The 20896-nt window shown below is 41.6% G+C and overlaps 1 protein-coding gene across 5 annotated transcripts in view; it reads right to left on the bottom strand.

The window, feature by feature from the left end:
- LOC307014249 (rho-associated protein kinase 2-like) overlaps positions 1-20896 on the bottom strand; it is a 34902-nt gene that overhangs the window by 6504 nt on the left and 7502 nt on the right. For all 5 annotated transcript variants that reach the window (XR_013801206.1, XM_079642112.1, XM_079642111.1 and 2 more), the window contains exons 2-25: positions 19314-19395; positions 18405-18505; positions 17619-17756; positions 16458-16718; positions 14943-15087; positions 14695-14833; positions 12849-12940; positions 10551-10710; positions 9271-9367; positions 9092-9171; positions 8558-8606; positions 8334-8469; positions 7864-7955; positions 7390-7636; positions 5727-5833; positions 5332-5491; positions 4815-4975; positions 3247-3431; positions 2906-2975; positions 2626-2729; positions 1787-1973; positions 843-936; positions 471-565; positions 4-192 (exon numbers count right to left, since the gene is read on the bottom strand). Coding sequence is in view for 4 of the 5 variants with exons in the window: in XM_079642112.1 (XP_079498238.1) it covers positions 4-192; positions 471-565; positions 843-936; positions 1787-1973; positions 2626-2729; positions 2906-2975; positions 3247-3431; positions 4815-4975; positions 5332-5491; positions 5727-5833; positions 7390-7636; positions 7864-7955; positions 8334-8469; positions 8558-8606; positions 9092-9171; positions 9271-9367; positions 10551-10710; positions 12849-12940; positions 14695-14833; positions 14943-15087; positions 16458-16718; positions 17619-17756; positions 18405-18505; positions 19314-19395 (3171 nt within the window). In the remaining variant the exon portion in view is untranslated. The remainder of the gene's footprint in view (positions 1-3; positions 193-470; positions 566-842; positions 937-1786; positions 1974-2625; positions 2730-2905; positions 2976-3246; positions 3432-4814; positions 4976-5331; positions 5492-5726; positions 5834-7389; positions 7637-7863; positions 7956-8333; positions 8470-8557; positions 8607-9091; positions 9172-9270; positions 9368-10550; positions 10711-12848; positions 12941-14694; positions 14834-14942; positions 15088-16457; positions 16719-17618; positions 17757-18404; positions 18506-19313; positions 19396-20896) is intronic.

Here is a 20896-nt window from a genome sequence, read left to right as displayed (position 1 = left end):
GACCGCCTGCATATCCGTCATCTCTCTCTGGTACTTGATGACGGTGCTGTTGAGCTTCTCCTTCTCCGTCCTCAGCTCCTGCTGCAGCTTCCTGTTCAGTTTCTCCTTCCTGTGCACCTCAGTGTCGATCGTGCGCTGGCCTCCTCGCCCCGACTCCCTCCTGTTCATCACCTCGGTCAGCTTGTTGATAGCCTGGGAGCAAAAAACACAGCAGCTTCTCAGGGATCCATATGTGATGAATATGGATTCAGTATATACTCAGGGCAGCCTGCAGGGATATCCTGGCTGAGAGGTAGATTTTTTTTTTTTCAGTGATTTTGCCCAGAGTTCAACACTAGCCCTGCAGCTGAACAGTATTATTAACTACAATTGATGTGATATAACAGTTGTAAAAAGTCAGACAGTAAAAGTAGAAATGTATCGGAAATATCCCAGGCTTTCCAGACCTGTGTAGGCGCCCAGACACACACCTGAATTTTGAGCGTCCTTTCATTCTGCAGCAGCTTTTCAAAGGACAGTTTGTGCGAGTTCATCTGCTTCTCCTCCTCCATTGCTTTCTGGAGCTCTGTATAGACAGCAGAGAAGAATATTAAATCTGGGCTTACATACTTTACTCACTTAACATCACTTTTAGATAAGATATCAATAAATGGTACTGCGACTTTGAAGACCAATATACTGCAGTTCTACAGAGGACTCCTGACATTTCAACAACCCTATCACCATAAATCATCTGGATAGGTAAGACAGATTTTGATCACGTTTTCCAGGACAGAGGGAAATGTCATTCCTGTAAATGTGTTCTCTATATTTGGTTCTCATTAACTTCACATGACACTCACGTTGCTGCATGTCTTTCAGCTGGTTGTTGAGCTCCTCTTTCTCGCTGGCCAGGTTGGCAACATCCACCGTCAGAGTGCGATTGGACTCTTCCAGCTGCAGGGGGTGACAGGGGGGCAAACAAGAGAAATTAATTGACATATAGCACATTTAAAAACAATACCATTTTTTGTTTTACTGTATCATGTCAACTCTTGTGGTTGTCAATGTTCTAATCCATCCGTCCAGGGTTGATTTGACATCTGGGCCACTAGCTAGAGACAGTTCACTTATTGATAATCAGCTTATTTAAACAGTGGGTAACTCCAGATCTGAAAATGAGGCCCCCTCACCCTCTCTTAGTTGTCCTGACATGTTGCTGTATTCCTGGATGCCTGTGAGCTCATTATTGGTTTGTTGGATCACATCAGACACTCAATAATGCAGCCAAGATAGACTAATATTGCCATTTGTCATATTTTATGACTACATCAAATACATAAAGAATGTCTGTCTTGAGGCATTATTCGAATTTGAGTCTGGGAAAGTTAGAAAAACTCACTTATGTAACTCTGAACTGTCTCCTTTAACCAAATCACACATAATAAGCTATTCTATGTGATCTTCATTCAATAAATTATGTTATATTTTTCTATTTCTACTCACTGAACTTCTTCTGAAGGAGTTTGGAGCCCCCCCGGGGAGCCTGCCTCCCAGCTAGTAAAACTCTGATCTTATTCTTGTCACCCTTTGGAGTTTCTGTACACCAGTAAAGCAGTTTGTAGTGCACACATGCGAAGGATGTCAGATATGTACCATTTATATACATATCAACAATACAGGTTTGTTAAATACTTTAGAAACGTCTATTACAGGATTATTACTTGGAATCTTATAATAAAACAAAAAAAAGTATTTGAAAGGTTTAAAACGTTCTGGATCTAACAAAAACATGTATTGATCTTACCGAGCTGATTGTGGCCTCCTTGTCTCCGAGGTCCAGTTTGTTTCTCGCCATCATATCTTTGATCTCCAGCTCCTTCATGATCTTCTCCTTCTCCAGATCCGAGTACTGCTCCTCAGCGAAGGAGCGAGCCAGCTGCTCCGAGTCCGCCTTTGTCAGACTGGACTCCAGCTGTGCTGACATGGAGCTCCTGTGGAGGAAAGAGTGGGACGAAATGTTATTGCCATATTATGAAGCTGTTATTATGCCAGTCAGAAGCAGGCTGCCTATAGTTTGGACAAACATTATTCTTTGAATGACCTTTTTGTCAAAGCACGATTTGGCAAGCGAGCGTTACACTGGATCATATTTTTAACTTCTTGTCCACAGTTATCTTTGGCTGCAGGGCATCGGGGGCTGCTAATCTGATTCACTCATTCTGCTAAAGGTCAACTCCTCCATTTTGGCTGTGAGATGAATTCAGAGGGCAAATAGCACTAATCTGGAAAGTGTGGTACATTATTTAAAAAACAGTTCAACAAAATTCACCTCTTAAACCTAAATCATTTATTCTTATTTGTATCATGCATTAATTCCTTTTACAACACCTTGTTTGTGTTACATACTTTATACTTTGCTTTACATTAACATATTGTTTGTTTTTGCATGTGCATGTTTTAACTTGGATTATATACGTATTTTAGTTTGTATGTTTAATCTTAGTTTTGGTTGATATTTGGACAAGATAAGATGAGCCTTTATCGTCTCCCTTAGAAGAAATGTGTGTAGGGCGTTGGATATTCACAAACTAAACGCTGGTAGCCCATAATAGAAATACCAGGTGTTACAGTGTGACTGCTTACCTCTCCTCCTGATATTGTCCCAGTTGTAGCTGCACCTCTTTGTACAGTTTACTCCTCTCAGAACACTCGTCCTTCAGCTCACGAATCTGCGTCTTGTAAAGAGTCTTCGGAGGGAAAACAGTTGGAGATGAAATGTATTTCTCATGAAATATTTGGGATGAAGCCGCATATCTTTCTATTCAAGTCCCCTATTGTTGATTGATTGAGACTTGTTTTGCAGTTCTGGCAGTATATCTTTGTAGGAAATGTGCACAAAAGACAAATTGATGGTGAGACTTACTGTGAAATACTGCTCACTCTCCAGTTGGTCCTTCAGCTCCTTCAGCTGGCCGCCGGCCTCCTGCCTCTCCCTGGAAGAGGACCAACAGTCTGTCAATCACCATCCACCAGAGCCAAAAACATTTGCTTCAAACCAGATACGATGAATACGATTCTCCACAGCAATTTATCAACAACACATTGAGCTGCTCTGTGTGTATGTGTGTGTGTGTGTGTGTGTGTGTGTGTGTGTGTGTGTGTGTGTGTGTGTGTGTGTGTGTGTGTGTGTGTGTGTGTGTGTGTGTGTGTGTGTGTGTGTGTGTGTGTGTTCAATGTGCATTATGCTCAGTATTCGTGTTTGACCTGCGTAGCTCCTGGATCTGTTTCTCCATGATATGCTTCATTTCCAGCAGGTGGTTGAGCTCCTGTTTGAGCTGTTTTTCGGAGGAGCTGAGCACCGACACCTGCTGGTTCTGCATCTTCAGATCGCTCTGGGTCATGCTGCGCTTGTGGATCTCCTCCTCCAGACGCAGACTCAGACTCTTCACCTGCACAAACACACACAAGCATTTTCAGTTTTGGCACTAAATGACAGTTATGTGATACATTTGGAGAACAGATGCTGCAAGTAATGTTTATATTAGTTATGTAATATTCAAATTCTTAGTCTAAAAAAAGTTGCTAAATAAGGATAAATGCCCATTGCGAAAGAGTACAAAATGTCATAACATTAGCTCAATAATCTGAATGGACTTGGAGAAATGTGCTAGGGAAAGCTGCAACTATCCACAAAGTAACGTGTTTTTGTAGAAGAATTATGAAATTAAGTATTCAAAAATGGTTTTACACAAACCCTTTCACTTTTTTCACATATGGAACTTTTTTCTGGACTATAATGGGGATGAGGGGGCCCAAGCAGTGTTAATTTCGTCAACGAAAACTATGACGAAAAATGTTCGTCAACGACCTTTTTTACATGACTAAGACGAGACGATGACGAGCTAAAAATAGATTCTTGATAACGAAAACTATGACGAAATGTATATTTAGTTTTCGTTGACGAGACGGGACTAAGGTGTTAATGGTGGACTATCGGACATTCAAAATGCAGCATATTTTCCCCCAAGTGTCCGTCTTGTCTGTCAAAATGCACCTTACGTTTCTAACTTGCAATATCATTATTTCCGCTCTCTTCACTCCAGAAGAGCGATCTCCCTGTGTCTCTCTGTGTGCGGGGGGCGGGGCCTAACAGACACGCTGCAGCGGACACAGAGATCTGCCGGGGACGGAGTGTTCAGAGAGTATAGAGACACATTTTGACTAAAATGTAATTTTTCATCGACTAAAAGTTGACTAAAACGTTTTGAGTTTTCGTCGACTAAAACTAGACTAACGCGTTTTGAGTTTTCGTCAACTAAAACTAGACTAAAACTACGAAGGATAGGAATGACTCAAATGTGACTAAAACTAATAACCATTTTCGTCTAAAGACTAAGACTAAATCAAAAACAGCTGCCAAAATTAACACTGGGCCCAAGCCCTCCGATGTGGTCTCTACGGACTAACATGGATGGAGATTTCCATATAGTTTACAATGTCTAACAAGACTTTATCTCATTGATATATTCATTCAACTGTTGTACTGTCTTTGTAATTTTCTTTATATAATGTATTTACTTTTGGGATTTCTTTACTTATTATTATTTCTTTATATTTTTTCTCTTTGACGTCATTTATTTATTTATTTACACTTTGTATAATTTGATTGCATGTGTGGAGAATGTGTTCTGTGTTTGGGATAATTCGGGAAAAAAAAGGGCGTAGATATTGGTATCATGCTCCTGTGTCAACCTGTGAAAATTCAATAAATATATTAAAACAAAATGTTTCACCTTCTATAAAGTGATTCATTCATTAACACCGGGACTAACCTCTTGAGAAAGTTTATCCTTCTGCGCCTGCATCTCGTTGAGTTTCTGCTGCGCCTGCTTATAGTCGCAGTCCAGCATGGAGTGGGCCTTCTCTTGTTGCAGCAGCCTCGCCTCCACCTGCAGCTTCAGGCTCCTCTCCTCCTGCAGAGTGCACTCCATCTCTGAAACAAAACAACCATGAAATCCATCAGGGGATAACCCGCCCTGCACTCAATAACACAGTATTGACCAAACAATTAGTTTTTGTCTTTGTTTAAAACAGCTTGGAGCACCAGATAAATGTTCAGGAGGACAATCAGAGGGCAGTGTATTGTATTGGAAAGCCAGGATGTTTTAGTTTCTGTTAGGAAAGGCAGTTTCTCAATGTCTACGTAATCAATCACTCATTCATCTTTTATAAGTGATGTTTCTTTTACAGCCACTTTTCCCCTATCATAAGATAAGTCAAACACAATTTGATCTCCTGAACACATGCTGATGCATCATCTTTCACTTATTTCCCCTCCTACTTGCTCACCTTTTAAGGCCTCACACTTTGCCTCCTCGATGGACTCGTAGATGTTGTCTTTATCTGCGAGCTTGGATTTGGTGGCTTTGTGTTCGGCCTCCTCCTGTTCCAAACTCTGCTGGAGCGACTTCAGATTGAACGTCAGGTCGATCTCTTGGTTGCTCTTCTCCTATGGATTCAAAGGGGTTATTATACAGTCTTTTAATGGCTATCGATACATAGGATTTATTTGTACTGTAATAACTTGCATGGGAACAGGCAATGGTACACTTTAAAAAAGTTGGACAACAATGTCAATGCTATCTAGAAACGTAAAAATGAAGATTGCAAGGAGAACATTTATTCGACTAACCTTAAGTCTCTATTCTGGAATTGGAAATTAGAAAAAAGAAATAACAACCAACCTTCTCAAGATCGTTGAGCTTGTCGTGTAGCTGCTTCTTTTCGGTCTGGACCTTAGAAACAGAGGACTTCACCTTTTTTACTTCTTCTTCAAGGCCAGAGATGCGTCCTGAGGTTGATTGAAATGAGGAAATTAAAGAAGGAATAAATGTATTCCAGTGAGAGTAAACACTACAAGAAAATTCACCTGAACTGCTCAGTTTCAAACAAAAATGATTCTAGGTAAGATATGAAATACTCCAGCACGGGTTCAGCCTCCAAAGTGTGAAAAACAAAAACACTTAATGTTTATGTTCCTTCAACTAACTCCACCCACATGGAGAGTGCTACTAGGGAAAAAGCATGAGGCATGGCAGCAAACAGGCAACACTTTTGTTTGACTGTGTCCCCTCTAACCTCATCGACTGGACTCTCTGTACGTGTGCACGTGTACGTTTTCCAAACATCGTCTCACAAGAGGTGCTGGCTCTGCTCCGTGTTTGGCTTTCACAGCCTCTTGCTTCACTCTCGACCTTTTGAATAGATGTTTCCTCCTATGATCTGATATTTCCCAAGGCCCGGTCCAAAAATGATTCACCTCTAATACCAAGCCTCCAGCTCCAAGTTGTGTAACGCCAATTGTCCTGCTAGTGTGGAGATGTTTACTGAATAAAGATCACAGTTTGATTACCTGCAGTTATCGCAGTGAATTAACCTTTCGGACTAATATTGCCAACCTCATAACATTTTAATCAATGCATTAGAGTTTGGAAATAATGGTTGGCTGGATGCTTCGGGGATGACTATTAAAGACAAATGTAACCACATTTCAACAGTGTTTTTGATTTGCTCATCTAAATAAAGACTCTGGGCAGACCTTGTGTAGGTGTCAGGGGGGGGGGGGGTCCAAAACTGGAGCTTAATAGCCGGCCACAGGCCAAAAAGCACGTAACTATTGTACTCTATTGCGTTGTTAAAATAAAAATGGATGCTATGTTTGCTAGATCCAAAGTGAACTGTAATATATTTGTCCCTGTGCGACTGTCTCACCATTGTCTTCCTCATGCCTTTGACTTCCTTTGCCCCCCAAGTTCAGATTATGAAAAATATCAAGATCATTTGGCAACCCGACACATTTTAAAAACATTCATAAATGGCCCCTATTTTTAATTTTTCACCCTCTGTCTGAAACCAGAGCCCAGTTTGCTCTGATTGGTTAGCTGTCCTGCTCTGCTGTGATTGGTCAACCGCCTAGGGATGCCCCGACCCTAAGCTTTACCCATACAATGTATTGGAGGGTTAGCCAATAGAAGCGCATGTGTTACATAGTGATGTCATAATGTAAAGGAATTAAACAAAGTAGTCCAATGAAGGCATGGGGGTGTGTGATATAAACTCAAACTGGGGGGGGGGGGGGGATTTCAGCCTTTGAGGCATGCACAAAAACCGATATAACTCACTACAGGAAAGGGCAAACCACCCAACGCATAATAGGGCCTCTTTAAAAACCTGTGTGCCAACTTTGGACCATGGGCCCCACTTTGGGCCGTCCTAGTTCCAATGGACTATTTAACTTAGACAATGTTACTTTTGTTACAAAGCAGTCAATGTAGCAACAAATATTTGTAATGTTTAGTAGTTAGCTTAAACGTTAAGTCTAGGTGAAGTTTAAAAGCCAAGCCTCACCCTGCAGGTCAGTAATAGTTTCGGTCCCGATGCTGCGGCCCCTCCTCTCCTCCTCCAGCTCGGCCTGCAGCCCCCTCAGCTGCTTCTCCAGCTCCTGCTTGCTGTTTTCGAGCTGGCTGCACTTTTCCTGCATCTCCCTGAGGCTGAGCTCCAGGCACTGAGCCTGTTTCTGCGCCTCCGCCTGACTCTTCTTCAGCCGCGCTGCCGCCTCCTGCTCAGCCAGCAGCATGGCGTTGGCCTCCTCGAGCTACAGACCAGAAACAGGAAGGATGAAACGTTTCCCTGCAGGCTAAACTGGGTGAGCGCAGCAGCAAAATTAAAAGGGAATTTAAATGAGGGAAAAGCTGAGGAATAAAGCAAACAGTTTCTTGCTTTAACACGGATTTTAACATTAGAATATTTGATTTACATTAATATGTATCCTACAGTGAAGCAATTTAAAACAGTTAGCTGGAGTTAAAGGCTCCCCCTCACTTGTCTCTGCAGCTCGATGTTCTTCTCATTGAAGATCTGGGAATTCTGGTTCTTCTTCCTAAGATCCTCTAGCTGGTCCCTCAGAAGGTTCACTGAAGATACCGACACATAAAAGAGTTAATACAGTATGTGATATAACACATTCAGAAGATACTGAATACACCACCCACTAATAGCCAGCACATAAAACCATATATACTGTGAAAGGAACACTGGCATGTGGAGCTCCCATATCCTTGTGGTTAATTAAAATGTTTAAGGATCAACTGTAGGAGTCTGCTATGTGAGACCTATTTTACAAGTGAAATATATGAAAATTAGAACAAATTAAGACCTACATGGATTCTGTCAGCAATATTTTCTGCATATGATAAAGTACCATTGCATTTAAGAATAAGAAATGCATTTATTAATCCTTTTGGGGAGTTTCATGCCTCAATGTTCAGATTTGATATTCCCCAGTTGCTCACATTCATTCTCTAGGCTGCGTTTCCTGTCCGCTTCCATATCCACCTTGCGCAGGTTTTCAGCGCTCTGGTGCTGCAGCAGCGCTTGCTCTCGCTCCAGCTGCCTCAGCGAGGCCTCCACTTTCTGCCTGCTACTCATCTGATGAGGGAAATCACAGAGCGTCAGTGGAATGTAGTACCTACTTTATCACATGTATATGGATTAAATAGGATCAATCCATCCTTACCTCCTTGTCTAACTCTTCCACAAGCTTGTCTAAACGGTTGTTGGCATTTCTGGGAAAGAAATAACAGTTTTATTACAGACTTCTTCCCACGAATCATTGAATAGAGACTACTATAACAATGGTACTATTCCTTTAATTATGGTTGAGAGTGATTTTATTTTCTCTTTCTTTCAACATTGTCCATTATGAGAGTCTCAAAACTCTATCTCTGTGGGATGTCACTTCTTATTGTGTTAAGTATTCAAGAACACGAAATCCAATTGAGTAATTATACTATATAATAAAATGTCTTAAAGTGCATTGGGAATTGATCAATTAATTATACCTGCACAAACTTTAAAATGTTGCTTTAAATTAGATGGTTATGTAATTATTTATAAAAATCATATCCGCTAAGCGCAAAAGGTTTGATGATGAATTATCATGAAAGAAACATTTGCAAATTATTTCATCTTGTATTAACAAGTTTATACGTTCGGAATAAGTATTACATTAAAAAAAAAGGGTTCAGTATTGTCATTTGTCCGGTCTTACTTGCACTTGTTCTCCAGCTCATCTTTGGCCTGCATCTCATGGTAGACCTGCTCCTCCAGCTCATGAAGCTTTTTCAGCAGCTGCTCGGACAGATAGAAAATAAAAATGATATTAGATAAGAGTCATTTCCATATTTCTTTTTGTCCTCTTTTACCATAATATTAAGACAAGAAGCCCACCTCTTTCTTACTGTCCGAGCAATGATCCTTTTCCTCAGAGTTTTCCTTACTCTCCTCTGAATCCTCCACAGAGCAGTTATTATTTACCTTCAGCAGCCTGACAGATAAAGAAGGAAGTGGAGAACTGTCAATGTCTTGAGCTGAGATCACTTGTGGAGCCTTTCCAGCCCCAACAGCATCCAAGACTACCCACATGTCCACATTTCTACAACCAAGTGACGCGTTTGATCCAAACCAGAACCATTATGCCAACTGGGCTCTCATGGGAGACTCAATATTCTCGCCAAATGTATTGCATTATTATATTCATGCATTAAGCAAAAACACTGTGGTGCTGTGAAGAACAAGCAGGAAGGACTGAGGATATTTTAAACTTCCTCATCTGGATTAGTTTACCTTTGGAGAAAGCCAAACCCACACTGTCTGCCAACTGTTTACCAACATGGTGGTGGACTAGTCATGGTGGGCAACTATCTCTCTCCCTGGGAACCATTACATGACTCTGCCACATGGCTTCATAATGACAAAGTAAAGCCATTTTTTTTGGCACAATCTTTTTAAGACAATTTGTGCTTCAACAGATTTTGCCTGTGTTCATAATTCTAAAAATGGAAATGGTTGAGCCAACAGACATTTTTCTTACGTCAAAGAAATGCTGACCTTAAGCCTTTTTTTTTTTATTGCTTGCTCATCATTCATGTATTATCAAGAATGTATTTGTAATTTTTACCAGCTTGATGGTCATTTACTGACTTAAATGTCATCGTTTGCCCTCGTGTCCATTTTGTCAGATTCATGTAAAAGAATAAATTGCTTGCACACAATCAGTTGAATGCTGTATGAATAAAGCCTTACAAAAACATAACTCAAGGTTTAAAAAATGCTGAAAAAAGCACAATAGGATCATAAATCTGCTACGTTTTTTTGACTGCTTCTGAAACCAAAAGAGAGCAGTGGTTAAAAAACTCCATCATAAGCAAAGGTATTTAAAAAGGGGCTGTCAGAACAAGGCTGCAGTGTGGAGCAGGAACAGGCATACAGTGTCTGAGTGCTGTATTAAAGGTAAGGGTGTGAAGCTGTCTTTTCTCCGTCTTGCATTACAGGCACAGTGCTGTCCTTAAACCTGCTTTCTGAGACTAGTACATTAAAGTTCCCACACAAAAAGAGCTACATTTTGATTTTGTTCAATTACCAAAGTGTACTATCAAAAATATCACCAACAATTTCCAGGCACAACAACAGCGACAACATGAAATACTTTGTCAGAATTGAACACTTACTGGTCCTCTTTGAAGTAAGTAAAGCCGATGAATGGCAGCTGGTTGCCCACAAAGGCTTTGGGTGGAGGAAAGGTCTCAACATCCTTTTTATCAACCTCTACTTCGTCAAAGTTGCTTGTGTCGATGTCGCCGCTCAGCTCAGGCACAACTGGAGCCACAGCTGGACGACAGAAAGAGAGAGAAAAAGAGAAAGAGAGAGAGAGAGAGTCATGGAGAAAAGAGGGAGAGGAGGAGGTGCAAACCAAAAGGGGTTAAAAGGGGTTGAGAAAAAATAACAACGTTTTTGATACAAACTTAAAGATTAAAATCTGGTGGGACAGGTATTTCAATTTACAGTACATATTGAACAGACTCTAAAAATGTTCAGGTGTTTCTGAGTAAATAATATTCCATGTATAGCTCTACTTGTAGTAAAGTAAGCTCTCTGCAGGTTGGCATGAGTCTGACACCACTCCTTTTCCCACACAGTGCTCGCTTTGTGCCCCACACACGGTACCTTTCACAAACCTAGCCAGCTCCGGTGAGAAGAGAGCAGGCGTGCCTCACAAAAGTCTGCACAACACAACGGGCAGACAAGAATGTGTCAAAAGAGCCAATCAGATAAAACTAAGCTAGTCCTTTCACCTATAAATAGTTCCTTATTGAGAAAAAAAAGCTGCCATTATGGATCAAATTCCTCACACCAGTGCAATTCTGGCTCTGAGCAAAGAGCTCATTACCGTTAGGTCAGGTCAAGTCACCGTCACCCTAACCTTAGCCCTAACCCTCAGGGTGACAAATGGGACTCAAAAATTGTGGAGAACGTACAGGGAGAGATCTCAAGCACAGGAATGAAACAAATGAGGGGTAAATAAAAAGAAGAGGCAGAACAAAATAAATGCTAAAATGTGGTGGGACAGAAAGAGACACAGGGACGCTCCATGGAGGCCCTTGTGGCACGGCTTCCCAGAATGCTCTCTGATAGCGGGCGGCTAATGACAGGCAGCCGTGGCCACAGTGAGAGTGAGAGAGCGGGAGCAATACTCCAAACTGGGGCCCCTCTCATTAAAGCAGTCTACACAGGCCACACTGCCTGCCCCACCCGCCGCTACAGGGGTGCTGCCTCCATCCATCCATCCATCCATCGATACATCCATCCATTGATACATCCATCGGGCTTCATTTCATCACCCTCTCACTGCTTAATCATCTCTACAAACATGAAGACAACTGGGGGAATCTTCAATAGAGTCCAAACATGGAAAACATGGCCACACTCAGCAGGGAGTAAAGAAATCAGACACACGGGTTAGGAGGTAAATGCAGCTCTGCGGGATGCCAGACTGGGAGCAAGAGTGCGTGTGCGTGTGCGTGTGCGTGTGCGTGTGCGTGTGCGTGTGCGTGTGTGTGTGTGTGTGTGTGCGACTGGACAGTGGCACAGCGGTGGTTTTGTGTTACACAGTGCCAGCCAGTCTGGAGTTAAGTCAGGAGTTGTGTCTGTTGTCTTAATCAAAGCCAGGTGAAGCACAAGAGAAAGAGCCTGTATGTGATTATATACATACACAGGGGTCCTGTTCATATTCCCAATATATATAGATATATATCCCTTTCCCTATTTCCTTCCTTCCTTCCTTCTTCAGTGATGTTGACTGATATAACTACATAAAGGGAAATGAGCTTCAATATTTAAAAAATACAGTAAGGTTTGAGCTTAATAACATAACCACCAATGGATGTCATAATTAATGATTAAGGTGATTTGTTTGTTGACCCAGATTGGTCAATGTCTCATCTTTCTTTTTTATAAGTCTAACATAAATGAATTTACTGAATTTTTCATTGTTTGAGACTTTTAATTGAGCATCTCAGTTGTATCACTGCGTATGCTAATATGGGTACTAGAATAATAATAATGATAATAAAATCAGCTTTGTTTGATATTCTCTCATCTGTCTCTTAGCTATTCTTCTGAAGTGTATGAAGCTGGTTATCCTGTAGGTGTTGTGCATCATGTTTTCTGCTGCTCTGCACAGCATTCAGCAATATCATTAAAAGATGAAGATATGGAGAGCATGTAGATCATACATGCAGGCCCTAATGGCTGAGGAGATGGAAATAAACTATGAACTCAGGCTGAAAAGACGCATATCTGCAGAGGAATGGGCGAGAGATGATAAGAAGTACAACCAAAAATAGAAAGCAATAGAGGAATGGCCATGAATGGTGGAAAAGGAAGTACATTTCCAGAAATGGAAAAGTCTGCACCTGCAGTGTAGGGAATACAAAAAAACACAATATTCTAAACTTGCACACACTTACTCTCTCGGATGTTGTCAAAGGTCCACTGGTCGTTCTTGAAGAAAGGGTGGCACTTTATCTCATCCACTCCGGTGCGACCCAGACGAACCTCCCTGCACACAACAACAGGACAGGAGTGTGAGCGGAGACTGAACACAAAACACACTCCACTCCACCCACCGCCACCATCAACATGTCATCCCAAAAACACAGGCAAGCAGAGAGACCACTAGGCGCTGACCACACTGACCAGCATGGACTGCTGTATGACCGCTGGTGGAGACTGGAACCTCCTCCAACACAAGATAATGTAGATCCAAGAGGAGAGGAGTGAAGACAGCAGGACCAGAGCACAGGAACCAACATCAACAACTCTCACTGACTCAAACACTGACTGCTAGTGCTGACTTCCCTCCTTCTCCTCTCTCTCTCTCTCTGTGTAAAAGTCTACAAACACTTTTAGTCTCTCTTTCTCGCCCCCCTTTCCTCCCTCTTCCAGAGCTGGGTACAGGGCCGGAGGGGTGCGGCAGTTTGGGCTTGCCACGTGTGGGACATTCCAGACCCAGCCAAGAGGAAGAGAGGGCAGGGGCGGGGAGGGAGAACGCTTTTAAACCTCCGCAGAAAAAACAGGCCATATCTCATGCCCAGAAAACTGCATGAGTGTTTAGGAGAAAAGCTACGCCAGAGAAGGACAAGGATGGAGAAACAGAAAGTGGTACCAGGAGAAGGTAGAAGGGAGAGAATTATACATGAGGAGTGAGGAAAAACACATGGGAAAAGAAGGGAAGGAGGTGTGCTTACAGGAGTGACTCAGCAGGACAGTGACAGAGCATGTTGGTTAAGTGGTGAATGAATGTATCGGTCAGTGTTCAAGCTCTGTGTGTGTGTGTGTGTGTGTGTGTGTGTGTGTGTGTGTGTGTGTGTGTGTGTGTGTGTGTGTGTGTGTGTGTGTGTGTGTGTGTGTGTGTGTGTGTGTGTGTGTTGCTGGGCAGCCTCACACATGTGAGATTCTGTCTGTGGTGAGAGAATGGTGAGTGAGAAGGTAAATACACCGAGTGAGGAAAAATGAAAGGACGCTCTGTATTGAAGCAGAATGGGCCTGTGTTTGAGTCCACTCGGGGGCGGGGCTACTAATGTAAACAGGAAGTGGTACATGACCGTCACACTCACGTTTTAATAATAATATTTGCTGACACATGTCAAAATGGCACTATGGTTGCTGGGATCAGCACTAGCCAGACTGAAGTTGCTGATATGGTTTTACGCAAACTGATTAATGATTAATATTAGTTTTATTTAAAGTATTTTTCTGGCAATATTATATTTTGGGATTTTTGTCAACAAATCCAATGGAAAAAAACAAACAACCATGAATCAATCCTACAAACAAGAGTTGATTGTTTAACCAAATCTTGACTTAGAGTAACTCCTCTCTACCATAGCTCTCCATTTCCCTCTAAAACAATATTCATCAGTGAGCCACACCATTACACTGGTTTCATTTCTCTTCATTCAAATGAACACTGCATACTGTTGTTTTACACATGTGTTAAAAGCTACAGTGCCCAGCTGTCTAATGACACCATGTGCTAACGAAGGGTTGTGCAACGTGTTGTGCTAGGTGATTTTTGTCAGTTTTATCATAGCTAACACAATTCTAACACTGTTTATTTAAGCCGTCGCTCATCCCAAATGGACGACCACAGCCCGGTGTGAATTCAGTGGTAGGTAACAGAGATGAAGTGTCATATTCACTCACATGGTTCAAACAATGTCACTGCATTACTCCTTAGTCATAGGCAGCCTGAGGTTATGAAATGCTCTGAATTGTTGTGTGTTAGTTTATATGATTTCCATGTGCGCAAACCTGTCAGTAAGAAAGGCACAGATGAGGTCTCTGGCGCCTTGAGACATGTCTTTGTCCTCTGGGAAGACGAGGGAGTTCTTGTGGTTCATGATCTTCCCATATGTTCCAATCAGGGACTCAGTATAGAAGGGAGTATCTCCTGGGAGAGAAGGAGTTCGCAACAAATAGATTGTTAGGATGGAAATGTGTAGGATTTTAACTGCCAAACAGTATAAAAATGATCATGATGAATATGGCGAGTCACTTACCGACTAGCAACTCATAGATAACGATTCCTACGGACCACCAGTCGCACTCACGGCCGTAGTGACCATGACCGCCCTGAGACTGAAGGACCTCGGGGGAGATGTAGTCCGGCGTGCCTACAGCTGTGTCACAGTGCACCATGCCTGTCTGCAAACACAAAAACACACACAGTTAACTATAGGGAGAAAGCAAGAATTGGATTTCAGTGAGAGGACAGAATAAATGCAACATATTTCCACAGACATGATGCAGGAACCATGACCACAACACACGTTACTCTTTTTAATGACCTCTCAAAATAATTTCTTGTTTAAAATATCTCAAAAATGTTAACAATGCTCCGGATATTCTGAGACAAATGTTTATGAGACACTGTCTGCCTGCTGGAAGACTTTCAGAGAGCTCAAATGTGTGCAGCCACTTGTTGAACCTGCTACTTAGAAATTGCTGTGGTCAAAACAAAAAAGCTGGAGCAAAACTTCCTGACTCACAGCAGAGGCGGGACATCTGTTGTTCTCTAGAATTTATGTTTAGCACAATAACTGCTTGGGCCTTCTTAAAAACAACCAAATGCAAGAATGCCAGATTGAGCCTCACTTTGCAACCTGAACACTTGGTGGTGCACTAGGGCAGTGGTTCTCAAACTTTTTTCAATAATGTAACCCCTTGATACCCCAAGTACCCCCTGATCAGCGCAGAAACAATTTGTTAGGGACAAAAAGCCTATATAACGAGGCATTTTATGAGCATGGGATTTTGACCCCTCATATAAACATTATGCATAATGCTGCGCTATACTTTGCGGCCACACGCCGTTGCCAAGCAACGCTTATTGTTTAGGTCCTTTTGATAAGCAGGCAGTCATATCATTAGCTAGAACTAGCTAGATCTGATAGATTTGGACATAAACGCGAAGTCTAACCGGAGCTCCCCCGCTGTGACTGACCGTTGAGCGGAGCAAAATACACTAAGAGTTAGACCTAACACACTTAGCTAGTTTATCTACTCTAGAACTAGCTAAACTAGTTATAAAATATATGTATTCTTTACTGTCGGGTCACTCATTACATGGTTCAGCGAGCTGCACAAGACTGACGGGCTGACAGGAGAGGGAGAGGAAAAGAGAGCACCACGTTTATTTTTCCCATTTTATTATCCAGAATTACTGTAAACTTTTGAATAAAGTAGTTCATCTACTATTAGCAGTTTGTTTAAATGCATTAATTATGTTTTTTTTTCATTAACATAAAATAAATCTCACGTACCCCCTACAGTAATCCAACGTACCCCTAGGGGTCCGCGTACCCCCATCTGAGAACCACTGCACTAGGGCATGACAAAAAGGCCACCAGTATTTATAGACAGAAAAGAACATTCAATCTACCGTGTATTCAACTCCCGGTTTTCATCAAAATGAAAGCTAAAAAGTCAAAAATGCGCTTATTTCCACAACCTTATCCCTTACCCAGGTCCCAGACATTTGAAAACAACACCACACCTTTAACACGGTGACCTACCGAGTCCATCTTCATGCACGTGCCGAAATCTGCCAGTTTGAGGTGTCCGTGTTGGTCGAGCAGCATGTTGTCAGGTTTCACATCTCGATGGATGAAGCCCATGGAGTGGATAGCGTCCAAAGCCAGCACTACTTCAGCCGTGTAAAAGATAGCCCACTTCTCAGGTATGTCGTAGTTCATGGTGAGCGTGACCAGGTCGCCTCCGGGCATGAACTCCATCACCATGTAGAGGTGGCGGTCGTCTTGGAAAGCGCAGAACAGCTGCAGGGCACGATAAACACAGTCACTTAATGTGATTCAACCTTGAGATGTCATACCATTACTTTGATACAGACTACACTACAAGGAGTGGCTTTGTTGTTTCTGGATGATTTGTGACTCAGATAAAAACAGACTGTTATGGACTACTAACTCCAATTTGATGTCAACATCACATCAAAAGGTTATTAATCATCTGAAAAATAATTAGATAGTATATTACTTTACTAGAGTAAATCAAACTAGCAATATATTATAATAATGATATTATTTTTAACAGACTGTTATGGCCACATTTCAGGCATAGCGATGTTTAATGATAACATTTGTTTTTTGGAAAATATTTGGAAATAAAACTCATTTTTATTTATGATACAAAAAGAGTAATCAAACAGCAAATGTAATAGATATAATCTTGATGCCAATCTTTGAAGAATCAACATTTCAACTGCGTAAAAGTACACATTTTTATCTCAATAACATGCTTTGAATAGGTTTAATGAATAACAATAAAAAAAAAAAAACGATGGCTTGATGGCTAGAATGAATAATTAGCCAATTTGGTGTATTTGCAAAATCTTCTCTTTCTCTTGAAGTGAACTATGCAAGTCATTTGTAAAGACAGGGGATAAAGAAGTTTTAAATAAAAATCATAACAAAACTTAAGCAGACAGGGGGACCAGACTGAATATTTGAACGATTCTAATTATATTTGGTAAACTATCTTAAGCATGATACAAATTGTATTGTGTGTATTCACAAAGGGGTCAAACACTCTTTAGGGTCTTCATTGTAAGAAGGGCATGTGACAGAGCACAGGCTTATTTCTGTCATGGTTAAATGTTTCATCCTTACGCTACATTTTGTGATTTCAGTAGAATAAAAGCCTGTGAATGAGCCCACCTGTACGACCCATGGACTGTTGGAATAGGCCATGATGTGCCTCTCCTCCCAGAAGAAGGCAGAGTCTGACCGCTTTATCATCTCAAACTTGTTAAGCTGCTTCATGGCGTAAACCTTTCGAGAGGCCTTGTGACGAACCTGTAGCCAAGGAGGACATAGAAAAGAGAGGGGACGTTGGCATGTAAACAGCGATAACTGCGCAGAGACAATCAGAACAAGATAGTAAGAGTGTCTTAATGACCATAGATAACATGGAACAGAGGGAGAGAGGGGAACCCATAATCGAAGGCACACGCCCTTAGAAAAGACATGCTTACACAAGAATTCAAACACACGAAGCATCCCCTCCAAACCCCCAAAGCAGGCTTCACGCTCCCCTCCCACACACTGAGCCTGTCCAGACTCGTTTCTACCACAAGACGCTCAGCAGAGACCAGATTCAAGCTTCCACCAGCACCAGAGACAGACATCTGGATAGACTGGGGCTTTGCAAGGACTTACTGCTTGCCCTAATTACTTTTTACATAATGAAGGCCATGATGAGGAGAAAGGTGGCAATTATACTTGGAACACCAACAACAAGTTGCAGATGTTACATATTGCATATTTTTGGTAGATTAGAAAGATTGTTGCTCCCTCTAGTGGTTCACATTTCTAGTATTTTGGTGCTAAAATGGCTGAATTGATCTTTATCTGCTCCTGCTCGATTCCCCTTAATATCACACAGCACCACTGCAGCGTAATTCAAATAATAACACCCTTTATTTATTGACAAAAACTTCTCACCAGTCGCACTTCTCCATAGGCTCCTTTTCCGATCAACTTCACTTTGTCGAAGTCTTCAAGCTTCACCTGCAGCTCTCGGAGTTGACTCGCTGCCTTTTCATCTGCAGGAAAGATAGACGTGTTACTATGGCAACAAACAGGTCAAGCTTCAACAATGTAGCGTCAGAGAGTCAAAATGTTGCACAGGGACAGAAATGTTCCTCGACTGACCAAAGTGAAAATGTAAAGTTAGACCAGTCAAAAGTGCTGTTTTAAAGGGGCCCTATTATGCTAATTTTCAGGATCACATTTTTATTTGTGCCTATTTTGTGACATGTTTACATGCTTTAATGTTCCAAAAGGGCTTTATTTGAAAGCATAATAGAGCCCCTTTAAACCCACAGTATTTTTAGAAGAGAAAGACAGGTTAATAGTACTGTGGTTGGAGGACATGCCGATGTATTTATTTTATCTTACATAAGACACATTTTAGCCACAGGTTGACCCATAATGGTAATGTCTTTGTTTTAAGTTCAAACTGAGTAAAGAGCAACAGATTCCACAACAAATTGATTAAGCAAAAAAGTCTGTACAAAAGTGACAGATATCTAACTTTTAGCGATGTTTTGGCTCTAAAATCTGTCGGGGCTGAACAGCAGTTGATTTGAATACCAAATCATGCTACAGAGGTGTTTATTCATGCTTCTTATCTTTTCTGTGACCTTTAGCTGAAACAACAACTACTGTAAATACAACACTTTGATACAAGGTGGCAAGTTTTAACTCGTTTAAACTAGTTTGTGGGCAATGATAAACAAGAAACCTACTCCGTTCCTCGTGACCAGAGTGATCTGTTTTGTATTTTCCAACATTATAGCTCAAGCTAAGCACGAGAATCTTGACCTTCACCAAACACACTGTAGCTCTTACATCGGCTCAGAAACGCCTCTATGTTTTTGTTTTTCCTCAGGGCAGGATAATTCAGATCATGAGCCAGCGCGTTCATGGAATCCTGAAACACAGAAAAGACGAAACATTGGGTTAACTTGAAACAAACAATTCAACAGAAACAAAGAATGGATTTTTTTTTAATATTTAACTTCTAGCTCTACCTTTGGTCTAGTAACACATTATCTAATAATGTCACTCTCATACCTCCCATTTTAATCAATATGTTGGGGGTTTATTATTGCGTGGGTTTTGCTGAACTAACAACAAGAGAAACATCTAAGTATAGTCATGTTTTCAAGCTGATTTGTTTATCCTGGGGAAGGGAATATATGATGTATGTATGTCCGTCAGGACAAGTCTTGTAAGGCCATCCTGGCCTTCTGCTGGCTGATAAAAAGATAAATGAATGAATGGAGGAAGAAAAGAAGGAAGGAAGGAATTACATTCTTGTAGGCTGCGTGCTCCAATATGCAACATTAAAAGGGACTAGAAAATGAGACTGCTAATGTGCCGCATAACACAATGAGGACAATGGAGGTTTGCTGTAAAGTCATAACAAGCCGAACAACAATAACTTGTCACACGGTGCTGTTGCAGCCCCCTGCCCAAGCACAGATCCGTCCTAACACACACAAACCCCTCCCGATGGCTTAACACAGGGCAGCGGCAGACTAAGAGCCGCGGCCTCAATAGTGTCATCAGCACTCAGATCGGCGGTGTAGAGTTTCACTTAGAGGCACCATGTCTCTTTGATTAAAACGCATGAGGCTGGCAGGGCAGGTGTGTGTGTGGGGGGGGGGGGATTGGGGGTGGTATGACCCTAAGTTCCCCAGAAACAAGGGTCAAGTAGAGACATCCAGTGTGTGTGTGGTAGAGCCACAGCGGTGTCTGTTTGTTCGGGACGTGTGGGTGGGTGGGCAGGGGCATGTGGAACAATTCTGCACCTTTAAATAGCAGCGGTGCGGAGAGATCTCCCCCACCGCAGACGGGTAGAAATAGACCAAAAGGCTCAGAAGTTATTGTGGGACAAACAGCTTATGGTACTGGATTCATGTTGAGCGCTCGATGATCTGTGATCATTTTACACCGTGTGTGTGTGTGTGTTGTAACTGCCATGGTAACTGCAGTAGCAAGGGAACTCAACAGACTGCGAGAAATGTTGAACTCTATGTACATATGCAAATTATACCTAATTATTGCAGATTCAAATTAAGCTTTTGGAGTGGCTTGGGCTACTTTTTTTTTGGGCTGCTGCATCTTGGCATGCTACCTTGTATCTGAAACCCGTTTGTGAAACATTAAGGCTGAACGCGCCCATTTTTTATTAAATCACCTGGAACAGAAAATAGGAGTATACATGTAAATGTTTAAAGAGTTAAAAATGAGTCTGCCACCAATGCTGGAGCTCTGTACCAACTCTAAATCCAGCATTAAATCTAATAATGAATTTCAAAAACGTTTTAATTCCTTGTCAAATCTGTCACAAACGAACAACTGCGAACACAGATATGTCTAAAAAAAGTTTGGACAGATAGCCAAAAGGAATCCTGAGGAGTTTTTAA

The sequence above is a fragment of the Notothenia rossii genome (genome assembly GCF_949606895.1).
Source record: "Notothenia rossii genome assembly, chromosome: 8".
Lineage (NCBI taxonomy): Eukaryota > Metazoa > Chordata > Actinopteri > Perciformes > Nototheniidae > Notothenia > Notothenia rossii.
Note: the sequence above shows the minus strand (reverse complement) of the source record. Positions and strands in the feature narration are given on the sequence as shown.